The 12567-nt window shown below is 49.0% G+C and overlaps 3 protein-coding genes and 1 pseudogene across 3 annotated transcripts, besides 8 other annotated features; all 4 read right to left on the minus strand.

Moving 5' to 3' along the window:
* Positions 1 to 7305: part of a sequence feature (areas merged during assembly that could not be assigned to a particular haplotype. This can correspond to areas where the two haplotypes were merged or to regions with more than two copies in the genome that were merged during assembly.) that runs on past the window's edge.
* Positions 216 to 259: a microsatellite.
* Positions 389 to 2077, minus strand: Tc00.1047053510187.420 (annotated as a pseudogene).
* Positions 2503 to 2533: a microsatellite.
* On the minus strand, positions 2770 to 5778 carry Tc00.1047053510187.430 (mismatch repair protein MSH6, putative; the record flags this gene model as incomplete). The annotated part of the gene is made up of 1 exon (XM_816410.1): positions 2770 to 5778. One exon carries the CDS (start codon positions 5776 to 5778, stop codon positions 2770 to 2772), a length of 3009 nt encoding a protein of 1002 aa, XP_821503.1.
* Tc00.1047053510187.439 (uncharacterized protein) lies at positions 6477 to 7529 on the minus strand (the record flags this gene model as incomplete). The annotated part of the gene is made up of 1 exon (XM_816371.1): positions 6477 to 7529. One exon carries the CDS (start codon positions 7527 to 7529, stop codon positions 6477 to 6479), a length of 1053 nt encoding a protein of 350 aa, XP_821464.1.
* Positions 7306 to 7642: a sequence feature (areas merged during assembly that could not be assigned to a particular haplotype. This can correspond to areas where the two haplotypes were merged or to regions with more than two copies in the genome that were merged during assembly.).
* Positions 7643 to 12567: part of a sequence feature (areas merged during assembly that could not be assigned to a particular haplotype. This can correspond to areas where the two haplotypes were merged or to regions with more than two copies in the genome that were merged during assembly.) that runs on past the window's edge.
* Positions 7674 to 7696: a sequence feature (AT_rich).
* Positions 7822 to 7849: a sequence feature (AT_rich).
* Positions 7881 to 7902: a microsatellite.
* On the minus strand, positions 7914 to 12362 carry Tc00.1047053510187.448 (hypothetical protein, conserved; the record flags this gene model as incomplete). Its single annotated transcript, XM_816365.1, has 1 exon — positions 7914 to 12362. One exon carries the CDS (start codon positions 12360 to 12362, stop codon positions 7914 to 7916), a length of 4449 nt encoding a protein of 1482 aa, XP_821458.1.

A 12567-nucleotide genomic window follows, 5' to 3' on the forward strand; every position in this document is an offset into this window, starting at 1 on the left:
GGCAAGGACGAAATCCTCACAAGACACAGAACAAAGCAACAGCAACAACAACAAAAACAAAGGCAAAACTCCACTTAAACATACAGGGCCTCACAACCATGAACACAACAACAATAAGGCAACACCAATCCTCACCCCAGCTAATAAAAAGTAAAAGACGCCATGGACGCAAGTAAAAGCCCGCTGCTATCAATTCCTATGAACACACACAAATAAATAATAACCAAATAATAATCATAGAAATAATAATAATAACAATTAATATTGTTACAAAAAAAAGTACTCCTCAACAAAAAGTATTTCATCTAAACCCAACCCACTCAAAAAAAACAACAACCATCAAATAAAAGCCCTAACTTTCAATTAAAGAAAATTCAAGCAGCAGGTCCTAGTACACGCCGCCCATACCACCCATACCACCCATGCCGCCCATGCCGCCGGCCGCAGGGGTCTCTTCCTTCGGCAAGTCCACAATGGCAGCCTCGGCGGTCATCATCAGGCTGGCGACGGAAACGGCGTCGGTGATCGCCACACGGACAACACGCGCGGGGTCAATGATGCCCGCCTCAAACATTTTCACGTAACGGTCGCGCTGCGCATCGTAGCCAACGGTGACGTCATTGTTTTCCAGCACCTTCTCCACCACGACGGCGCCCTCCTTCCCAGCGTTCAGCACGATCGTGTGCGCGGGCAGACGGACGGCGTTGCGGATGATCTGCACACCGGTGCGCTGGTCCGCTGTGAGTGACGAGTCGCCAAGCAAACTGTCCAGCGCCTTGCTCGCGCGCAGCAGCGCCACACCACCACCGGGAACAATGCCCTCCTGCACGGCGGCGCGGGTCGAGCACAGGGCGTCCGTGATGCGGTCCTTCTTCTCGTTCACCTCCACCTCCGAGCCGCCACCCACCTTGATCACCGCCACGCCACCGCTCAGCTTCGCCAGACGCTCCTGCAGCTTCTCGCGGTTGTAGTCGCTTGTCTCGCCGTCAATCAGCCCGCGCAGCAGCTCCACGCGCTCCTTCACCATGCTGCTCTCCCCACCGCCATTCAGCAGCACGGTGTCGTCCTTCGTGATCGTCGCCTTCTTCACTGTGCCGAGGATTGCGGGGTCAAAGTTCTCCGCGTCCAGCTCCAGGCCACTGCCCTCCTCGCCGACAAGCCGCGCGCCCGCAAAGATGGCAATGTCCTGCATCATGGCAGTCTTGTTGTCGCCAAAGCCGGGTGCCTTTACGCACGCGATCTTCAGCTTGCCCTGAAGCTTGTTGAAAGATCATCGTCGTCAGCGCCTCGCTCTCCACGTCGTCGGCAATGATCAGAAGCGGGCGTCCGGTGCGCACCACGTGGTTCAGCGCCGGCAGGATTGTGTGGATGCTGCTCACCTTCTTCGCCGACACCAGCACAAACGCATCCTCCAGCTCGGCCTTCTGCGCCTTCGCGTCGGTCACAAAGTATGGGCTGGTGTAACCGCGGTCAATGCTCATGCCCTCCACCACCTCCAGCTCCGTCGTCATCGTCTTGCCGTCCTGCGTGGTGATCACTCCGTCCTTGCCCACCTTCTCCATCGCCTGACCAATCAGCCTGCCCAGCTCCTCGTCCCCGTTGGCGGAGATCGTGGCCACCTGCACAATGTTCTCGGTGCTCGTCACCTTGCGGCTCTGCTCCGCCACGCTCTGCAGGATGACGCCCACCGCACGGTCCATGCCACGCTTCATGTCAATTGGGTTCGTCCCGGTGGCAATGCACCTGAGGCTTTCACTGAACACGCTTGCCACAAGCACCGCCGCGGTCGTCGTGCCGTCGCCAGCAAGGTCGTTGGTCTTGTTGCACACCTGGCGCACAAGCTGTGCTCCCATGTTCTCGAACGGGTCCTGAACTCAATCGCCTTGGCAACGGTCACGCCGTCCTTCGTGATCTTTGGCGCGCCGTACGACTGCTCAATGATCACATTGCGCCCCTTTGGCCCAAGGGTCGTTGCAACGGCGCTCACGGCACGCTGCACACCCTTCTGCATGGACTGGCGAGCCTCCGTGCCAAACCGGATTTCCTTGCCGGCAAAACGAGCAGCAGAGCGAAACATATCGTGTGTTGCACTTGTATGTTAGATTACCAAAAAGCTAGTAACTTAACAAGTAAATGAGAAAAAAAATGATTTTTTTTGGGTGAGATTGTGTGTATAAGATTTAGAAATAAAAATGAAGAAATTTATTTAAGAGCATTGCTTTCAAGGTGAAGAAGTGTGAGTTGTATCATTTAGTGTGATTCGTTGCAGTCTTAATGTTTTTGCCTGTTATTACTGTCGTCTATGCATGAACCTTCCGCATCGTGACGGTTCAATTTAAGCAAACACCATATTTAATGGGGTTTTCACCTCCGGGTGTCCCCTTTTCTTTTTTTTTTTTTTGTGTCTTTGCGATTTCTCTTCCTTTCCAGGGGATGCTGGATAAGCCAGAAAAATAGCTGGCAACCGCAGCAGCGAAAACTGCAAAATGGGGCAAAAACAGTAAAGGAAAAAAAGAAAAAAAAAAAATAAAAACAGACACAATGCTGCTCTTCTCGTTAAAATTGCTGGGCATGGTTCCTTTAAGGACCCGCCATTGCAGTCATTATTTCATCCGCCTTTAACTACTGATCGATGGGAATGCATATCTAACTCCTTATCACTCTCTTTCTTTTACTTGTATCTTTTTCTCTATAGTCTGTTTCCCAACGCGTTTTGTGTTTCACATAATTATAATTTTGTTGTCCGTCATTTAAACGAAGCTGTGTGCACTACGACTTCTTTTTCTTGAAAAGTGTGGCAGCGTTAGGCTCATGAAGGAACTGTCGTATGGTATGAATGTCCTTTTGCCGGTCATTCCATGAGGCAAGCTCATGTGACTTGATGGCTGCCATGTGCACGAGTGAAGAAGGAATGCCAGCCAGTAAAGCCACCTCAACGCCATAGCTACGTGTGCATACGCCAGAGACAAGACGGTAAAGAAATGTAATTGCCGAAACACCATCTTTTTTTGTATCCGATATAGCAAAGTCCATGTATCCCAGCTGCACCACCGAGCCATGATCTCGCGCCAAAGACGATACGTTCACGGCATCCCCACCAAGCTGTTCCTGTGCAAGAGCGTGATAGTGGGTGGAAAACAGGAGAAGCGGGGAAACAGGAAGGCGTTCCTTCAACGAGTGTAATGTGGCATGTGCAATGGCGTAACCGTCATGTGTAGAGGTACCACGCCCCAATTCATCTACCAGACATAAACTCCATGGGTCTGCATGACGAAGGATGTCAGCTGTTTCGCTCAGCTCAACATACAGTGTACTCTGTCCCTTGTGAGAAGCATCGCGGGCTCCGATACGTGTGAAGATGCGGGACACCGTAGCAAGACGCATAAATGCACCAAAAATTGGTCCTCCCATTTGCGCAATGATGACGTTCACAGCAACCGTACGCATAAGTGTACTTTTCCCCGCCATGTTCGGCCCCGTCAAGAGCAAAATACGCCCGTGCGCCGCGTCCAAGGAAATATCGTTCGGCACAGAGTCTCCATTTAGAAAAGGATGAGTTAGTTGCTCGGCCTCCAGACTCGCCCCCACAGCGTCATCCTTCACAATAGGCCAAGCGGTTGTGACCCCACATTTTCGCAGTGACGCAAGACTCAAGAGGCAATCAAAGTATGAGAGTGCCTCCGTGGCACCATACAGGAGAGGGAAGTAGTGACACATGTGCGATGCAACATTTTGCAGCACCAAAAGAAGAGCGTTTGATTTTTCCTTCTTTGCTTTCTTATGAGACTCCACCAGTGGCTCCAGGGAGGCCACAACATACTTCACACTCTTGCCACTGCGGGATCTTTCCACAAATCCACGCAAAGGCGTTTTCGGTACAGCAGAAATTGGCACTTCTACAAGAAATTGCTCGTGACCAACGACGCTGTAGTTGATCGCTGTACCATCAAAAACCTCCTCTTGTAATCGGCGTAGTTCCCCCTGTAATTTTCCCTCAATGGCGTCGAGAGTACCGGATGCCTCATCATACACGGAGGATGCTCCCTGAGAGGGAACAATCACGCCCGACGCAAGGGCAGCATGGCGGTCAAAACAGTTTCCAATGGAGGTTACCGCGGGAGCGGCAGCATCAATTTGCGCCCAGAGCTCCTTCAAAAGAGGCGGTGACGAGGTTATCCCCTTTTGTATGTCGTGTGACCATGCCACCATGTCCTCAAGAGCCTGGACCGTTGTAACAATGATTTGAAGTTGCTTCTTGTACTGAACAAGGGGATCAACAAACGCCACTTGTGCGTCACTGTTGTTCTTCAAGTCCGTCAAGCGAGAAAGATTACGCTCAAAATCCACATCCACCAAACTGGAGAAACGTGTTTCAAATTTACTACCCACCGGCCGCTCTCGTTTCACAACACAAATTGGTTCATGCTCACGAGGGGTTTCTGCTCTCAGTGTGGGGGACGCCGCTGCAATCCCCAACGTCGTCTCCGGCTCTCCACCCTCGCCCCAAAGCTCGTCAAGCTTGTGCTCAATAATGAAGCGAATCGCCTCCTGTCGAGCCAGAATGACACGGGAGGAAGCAGAAGGCCGTAAAATCCATGATCGCATGAGACGCTTTCCTCCATTTGTACAGCAGCGATTGAAAAGTTGATTCAGTGAGCCCCGTTCCCCGCCATCCCGCAAGTTGCTGACTAGCTCCAAGTTGCTCACGGTTGTGGCATCCAGCACGAGTCCACGGTCCACTCTTCGTTCATGCCATAATATCGATGAAGAATTTGAAACTTCACCCTCATGCTTGCGAGCAATGGTGGTATTGGAGGATGCGTAAGGAAGATGGAAGGTGTAGGGTTCTGCCTCTGAGAGTATGGGCACGGCATGGTAAAGTTTCAACGTCTGAAAGTAGTGTGCCAAGAACTTGTGCGCGTCCAAAATTTTGTCCACCCCATCGGAGTTGCCTTTTGAAAACGAGAGAGAAGACACATCCACCAACTCCACCCGAAACCCCTCGCCCTCTATCCAATCCACCAAACGCTTGGCAAATGATGCCTTCCTATCGGCCTGCGCAGCATTAGGAATAAAACAAAGTGGAAATATGATTTCACGCGGGCGGAGCTGCTGCAAGAGGGCACACACCATGAGCAGCGTCTCCTCCTCACGCAACACGTCATTTCTCCCGACGCCACATGGACAGTGATAAACCACATGACGTGAGAGATCCACCGCCAAACCGTCCACAACATTTTCCTGCAAGGGACAGAGGGCCAGAATAAAGACAGGACCGGAACCGCTAAGCATTGCAGGATCTGTCAATGTGCCTGGTGTGAGCACTTCAACCAACTCACGTTGTAGCACCTTCGTGCGTGCAGTCTTGATAGGGGAGGTATCCGTTTCCTCCTTCATTTGTTCTACTCTGCCCACCTTGTAGCCGCGGAAGACAAAAAGGCGTGCCCACTCGCTGAAGCTTTGCTCTGGAACCCCCGCAAGACGCATCTTGCCACGGTTGGTGGCGCTAAAAACAAGCTTGAGGCCAAATTCGCGGTGTGCGATGGCGGCGTCTTGATCGTACAGCTCATAAAACTTTCCCTTTTTAAAGAGAATTAACACATCAAAGTACTTTGCCTTGATCTCCCAGTACTGCCGCTCCATGCCCGCCATGGCGTCCAGTTCCTTGGCGGGGATCGTAATCGACGAGGGCGGCCGCATAGGATCTATTCCCGCCAAGAAAGAATAGGTGTATTCCATGCGGTAAACGTCCGCACAGTCAACTAGAGCGTCATCCATTCCCGTAGGAAGAGCCCAACCAAATCAATGCCTTCTCAGATAAGAGGTGTCTTCGTCGTTTATGGAAACCGGCGTATACGTAAGAATGCAATGCGTTTCCTGTTTAAGTGAGTGTATGGAGAAAAGGTAAACAAACAAACAAACAAATCTACAACCGTGAGAAAACAAGCGCACACGCACAGAGCCTGAGAGTGAAATGCCTCATACAGAAACAAACATATGATTAAATGCATACCAGCAAATAGGATGCATATATGCATAAATGCAGTTTTCTCCACGTGAAGCATCAGCCGAGTAGAGAGAGCGCGGTGTAAAAGAGAACGCTACCACCAATCACCAATCCGAAACACTCTGCACCTGCAGACACCGCAAAGGGGGAAAAGAGCTCTCATTCACCAAAAGAAAAAATTTTTACACATCCATTCCCCCCTTTGCTTCAATAAACAACTGGCGGCCGCACCTTGCCTGTCCACACTGAGGCATATTCCCACAAAACAGAACAAAAAATAAAACAATAAAAAAAAAAAGGGGGATAAAACTAGAAAATATCATACACGCACATGCATAAATAATAATAATAACCTCAAATTTGATGCCCATAAAGTTCCCTTCTCCCCTTTCATTCCTCTTGATTTGCTGCAGTTGGTTGTTGACGTTGATAGCAGGAAATACAGCAAACCTTTTCCCCATTCCCGTCATCAACACCGCTTAGTTACTCTTCTCATGCCATTCACATAAATAATGCACTTCTCGGGGCCGTGATAATGAGCTCCGCTGTAAACGGTCCAGCCACTCGGGAACCACTCCTGGAATTGTTTTATGTTTGGGCACTTCACGGGTTCACTGTAAAAGACACAATCCTCCAGTGGAAGCAACAGGTGTGGAAAACGCGTGTAAACGGGGTCGTAGAAAATCTCCACATGTGGTCCAGTTTGAGGCTTCCCATCTTTCGAATGATAAACCCAAAACATGAATCTTCCCTTCCAATCTCTCCGAAAATAATGCTCTCCGTTATTCTGAAAAAGCTGCTCCACCTTTTTCTCATTGCCTGGATAAACGGAGATATCGACGTCTGTGTCCCACGGGATAATAGAGCCTGCGTGTCTCCGCACTCCAAGGGCAGTACCTGTTGAGAGAAAGTACGTTATGTTCGCCGAATTCAATTTCCTTACCACCCATACGTTTGTCTCAAGAAGAGCCTTGTGCTCCACACAACACTTTCGATAGGGTCGCGCATTGAGATCATCCCCAGTACGCTTAATGAGGTATTTGTGCAAGCCGCACTCTGGTGTTACGACATCACAGTCTGAGATGTTGGCCGTGTCATACCGATTGAATTTGGAGCGAATCCAATTTTTGTTAATGCGTCGTGAAGAATTTTGTAAAATACGCAGAAATGCTCGAGGCATGATGCGTGGGCCAAACGCATAATACGGCGACGGTGGGATGTCTCTTAGCGGCACCAGCGTACCATCGTCATCCATGGCCTCAGTACCGGCCGGCCTTGACATCTTCGCGTGGTCGGGTGCATTTTCTCCGCTCGTCACACTTCCTGGTGGTCGCGCATGTGGCGTCGGTTGTGAGAGTCCACCTTCTGCTGCCGCTGCCGATGACGAGGATGCGTGGCCATCCCAGCTCTCCAGGCTTCGCAGCAAAAACAATGTCACCAAAAGAAATGCGGCAATACAAACCAAAAGTGCCCTGGTGAACCGCGACGCCCTCGCCACTCCTTTTCCTTTTTTCGCCGCCATGTGGGGTGAGGGGCTGAAGAGAACCACAGCAGCAATAACCACACAAAAAACAACGACAACAATAAAAACAACCAAAAGAATGATGATTCTGGTGAAGTACACACACACACAAAAAAAAAAAAAAAAGGTTCCCCCATGTATAAGTATATATATATTTATATTTATATCCTGACGATTAACAGCACAATCTGCCTCAATTCTGCAATAAAATGCCCGGGACCTTGTAGCACAAATTAAATTATAAAACGATAGCGATATTTATCGGGCAGAAAATACATTCACAGACACACACAAAAAAAAAAATAATAATAATAATAAAAGGTGTGGGAAGAATCATAGTGATAGTAACGCAAAAAAAAAAAAAAAAAAAAAAGGAGGGGTCCATCAAATGTTTTGAACAGTGGCTGTATGGTATCTTAAAAACAAATTGGCAAGTGATTCAGCAAAGACATCGTCGCTTAGCGCAATAAGTTGGCAAAGAAACGGCATGCAGATCCTGCAACGCGCCATCATTACGCGCTGTGGAGCCTCAAGCATTGCATCTAACAACTCCCGAATAATCCCCCTTAAACTGCTCGCCTCTTCACGACTAACATTTGAAGTCTTCCCTGTAACCGCTAAAAATTGCCCTATTATAAGCATCCAAAGGGTGTTGCTCTCATTCTCCAAAATTTCACCGTACCGCCTCTCCGCATCAAGAATTGCGTTACACAAAGAACACTCCAAGGCAATGAACAGAGCTAAGTCAAAAACATCTCTTTTCTCCGTGACGCTGTCTCTAAAGGAGACGGAGGTTCGCATAAGACACATGAATCGCTGAAGGGTTTTCAGTAGAACCTTTACCGCCTTCGTTCGGCACAGTGTTGTTAACTGTGGCGTCAACGCCGCGTCACGATTCCACTTGACGTACTGCAGTAACGCCAACAACGTGGGCTTCAATGTGTCTTGTTGTGTGGGGTCCATTGGGTGGCGCCAAATGGAGTCCAAGGCACCCAAAAGAATGTCCCCAATCTCCTGGATGTATTCTACCATGCCATTCCAGAGTAATTCATCCACGACGGCGTGCTCTTTAAAAAGGTCCAACATCTGGCGAGCACCCTGAAGTCCAAGCTCTGTCGCCTCGTCGTGGGAACCACAACACGCCCTTCCGACAAAGACCCGAAACAAAAAGAGCACATGATCCACTGGTAGAGGATTTCCATCCAAGTTGTACCCAACAAACTGCACGACATTCGTTACGGCGCGTTTAAAGAGTGATAGCCAGACGTCACGTTCCGTTTCATTTGAAAACCTGCATTGCTGCAACAGGAAATCCAACGCGGGGGCAACTCCACTACCCACTGTGTGCCACCACTCCTCCGGTGTGAAGACTGCGCGGTGATCCGTCATGACAAATAGCATAGCCTCCATGGCCTCACCACTTATTGAGCGGTGAACCAAAAGAGAAGCGAGGGCTCCTACGGCCACAGGAAAAAGTTGCATATTTTCTTTTGTTCTAGCTCGCCCCCTCTCAACTTTGTTGTTATCATCGCCATCGACAGGAAATGCAGCACGCAAAGCCAAAGCTTTAATTTCTTCTTTCAAAAGGAGAGAATGACTTTTGTTATTTTCCTTAATAGCATGGCTATGTGATTCGTCGACATGTATTTCTTTTTCGCCGTTGGATGATGTCCCACATTGTGACGCATGTGAGTGTTGCACGCCCTCGCAGGAACTATTGGAATCCGCCTGAAGTGCTAAGGCAATAGTCACATAACGCACGAACCACACGGCTGAATGGGCAAAATCATCACTAAAAGCAGAACGGGCAACAACAGCCCATGCCCGTACAATTTTCACCAAATCAGACGTGGTAAGGAGATGCAGATGACACAAAGTGATGTTTTGCAGCACAATGGCAGAAGAAGAAACCACATCGGGATTTGTGTCGTGTTGCACACAGTGTGCGAGTGCCTCTATCAGAGTACCCCAACCACTCCTCAGATTCTGCGCCTGCGCCTCCACCATTTGACCCAAAGAGGCCACAAGAAGTTCCTTTAACTTCGTCGACTGCGTCCGTGAGGCAATCGCTTCAAATGGTTGCAGCACCCCCTTCTGAAAGTTAAAGTCCCCAAGTTCGCCCCGAGCAAGGAATTTCGTTGCCAACTGCCGCAGGTGATCCACCACATACATGGGCTCCAGTTCATTGGAGCTCAGAGCAACTTTGACAAAATGACGAGAGACGTTGGTCCACATTTTGGACCAAACATACCGCAGACGCCCTATATTTGTATCCGTTACTTCCACTAGTTTCTGCAGAGAAAATATCCGCGGTGGATTTTCCGCCAGCTCCTCAGCACTCACTAAACAAAGGGCTTCAACAAGACTAACTACCGCTGCATCCTTCAGATAATTGCTGCGAGAGAAAAGACGGTGCACCTCAACCTCATCTATATATTTCGCTATTATTTCGGCATTTTGCCGTTCCAGCTTGGCTCGCTCCCATTGTGGTTGCAATGAGGACCGGCCCTGGCCTTCCAGGGACGTGTTGGGGGCTTTTGGGGCCGCATGGTTACCATTCCGATCATTGAGCAATGACGTCCATGGAGACTCAGCCAATATTTGCAACTTGGAAAGAAGGGAGATGCAACGAAGAACTTCATACCAGGAAGTCTCGAGGTGATCACCCTCCTCAAGGGCAACGCGAGTAAGAGCAATAATGGATTTGAGACTCTTGTACTCAATTTCCCGAAGGTTCGTCAGGTGCGTAAAAGTCAAAAGAGCAGAAATAAACGCTTTTCGTTGTGTTCGACATGAAAATTTACAACACACCTTAATAGCCGATTCAATACCCTCAAGAGAGGTGTCGATAAGTTCAATGTTTTCCATTTCTTCCATAGGGATGGAGAAGGCTGCTAACAGGGCGGTCCATGTACTTTCCATCAGTGCACCCACAAGTTCTGAGGAATTTATGGATGTATACGGCTCTGAAGATACATCCCGCGTTATCTGCTCCACGGATGTCTCCAGAAGATACGCTTGCTCCATATGACGAGAGGAGCGATGATTCCTCCTGCGAGCCCCTAACGATGATAATGATGACGGCGATGATAAAGGACGCATATCCTTTGTTCCATAGGAGCACTTTCTTAACCCATTCGATGGCACCGCCCCACGAGCCTCAAGTACAATCTCCCTTGCTGTAATACGCTGATAAACCCCCTCAAGGAGCGAGCGTGGAAGATCCTTCCCATCATCAATGCCACTGTTATTCCGAACAAACTGCTCTAAAGTCATTTTATCCGTGACATGAGAGGAATGGGCATCTGTGTTTAGAAGCATGATGGAAAACGCCAGAATAAAGGCCGGACCAGGACCAGAGAAGCTGGAAGGGTTCTGCGCGCAGTATTCCCTTGCAAACAACTCCATGGCGCGATCCACAACCTGCGCCTCACCGGGGAGTTTAAATTTACCCAAAAATAAACGCATCGCGTCGTCAATAGGCAAACCCGAAAAATCGTTCAGCCCTATAAAGGCGCGGAGAATAGCTTTCCGTTCCTCATTGTCTTTCCCAAGATATTCCCCAACTCCCACAGGGTCAAGTTCTTTCTGCAGGAGAAAACGGGCCACCGCTTCTGGTGCTGCACTACTCAAAAGGTGAACATTGAGGGCCATCGCGATGGCAGCGGCATGATCACCCAAGTTAAACTTATCTACAACCGCATCAAACGCCTTTTTCCCACGAAGAAGTTGTTCCACACCACATTCTGACAAAGAACCAGAGTTAACATTGTTTTTACTATGCGCCCCCGTCTCCCCCTTCTCGTTCTCCGCTGCCACCGACTTCATCTCTTGATTTTCCCTTGACTCCAATTCCCTCTCTTGACTGCGAGGGGTGATGCCGCCACCCATGGGAAACTCCTTCGCAATGCCCTCCAGAGACCGAACAAAGGTTCCAAGTGCCTTTATGCACTGAAGACGAAGTAAAGCATCCTGTTTGGCGTTCACCCAAGATGACATGTGTGACATCTTTGACATTTTTGATAACCCTGACACAAGTTGCTCACAAAGGTTCGGCATGCCTTGAACACAGTCAAAGTTCGTGAACCAATCCATCAGCAGCTGGGGGTCACGCAGGGTGTGTTCAAAAAACGTTAAGATTGTGGCTTTTTGCTCGTAGGATGTGTTTTTAGAATTTACGATGGGAAGAAGCAATCCAAGGATGAATATCACCACTTTTGATTTGAGGAGGTTGCGGTAACGCATCACCAGCTGATAAAGTGTTTTGAGTGCCACACCATGCAGCACTGGATCCTCTAATGCACAGTTGTGAAGCAAACTGAGGGTTACCTTTTCATGCAAGGCGGATCGAAAAAAATCACTCCTTGCAAACTCATCGTTCACTGCATTGATAAGATGAGCAAGAAGTCTAGTGCTCAGTCTTTTACGACGCCACTCCATTGAATCCGCAGGGGTGCGGCTCTCAACCACTTTGATGGAAAGATCACAAATTCGTACAAGAAGCGCATAGCAGTCCTGATGATCACTTAATGTTAGTTGTTGTTTTTGTTGCTGATCCTCTTCATCCTCTTCTTCACCCGCTGAGTGTTGCCGGTTTGCTACAATATCTGTTGAAGAGGCAGCTATTGTAATATTCATTGAGTTTATAAGAGTGTTGCATTTATCCAAATTGAATTGTTTCTCGTTACTTCCCATCGTGGAGTCAACACTGCATGACAATGTGGTATCCATTGATGGTTTTTTTTGCTCCACAGAGTTGGCACCTCTGTGTCCTGCTAATATGCGAGACAACACATGCGGAAGAAGAGAATTAGAAACGCCTGATCCTGACATTGGCCTCACCTCCAGTTGTGCCTCAAACGCACTCTGAAAACAGTCTACTAGTTTTGACCCTTTAATCCATTCACAGTTAAGCATGAGCTCCGTGAGACACTGAAGGACAAGGAAAGAAACCCCCTCCAACACGGAATGCCTGTGCCGCTTCACCGTGTCAAGGATCACATCGGTAAGCGGAGTTGATTTCGTGGCAGACGCGCTG

The sequence above is a fragment of the Trypanosoma cruzi genome, genomic scaffold, assembly GCF_000209065.1.
Source record: "Trypanosoma cruzi strain CL Brener 1047053516661 genomic scaffold, whole genome shotgun sequence".
Lineage (NCBI taxonomy): Eukaryota > Euglenozoa > Kinetoplastea > Trypanosomatida > Trypanosomatidae > Trypanosoma > Trypanosoma cruzi.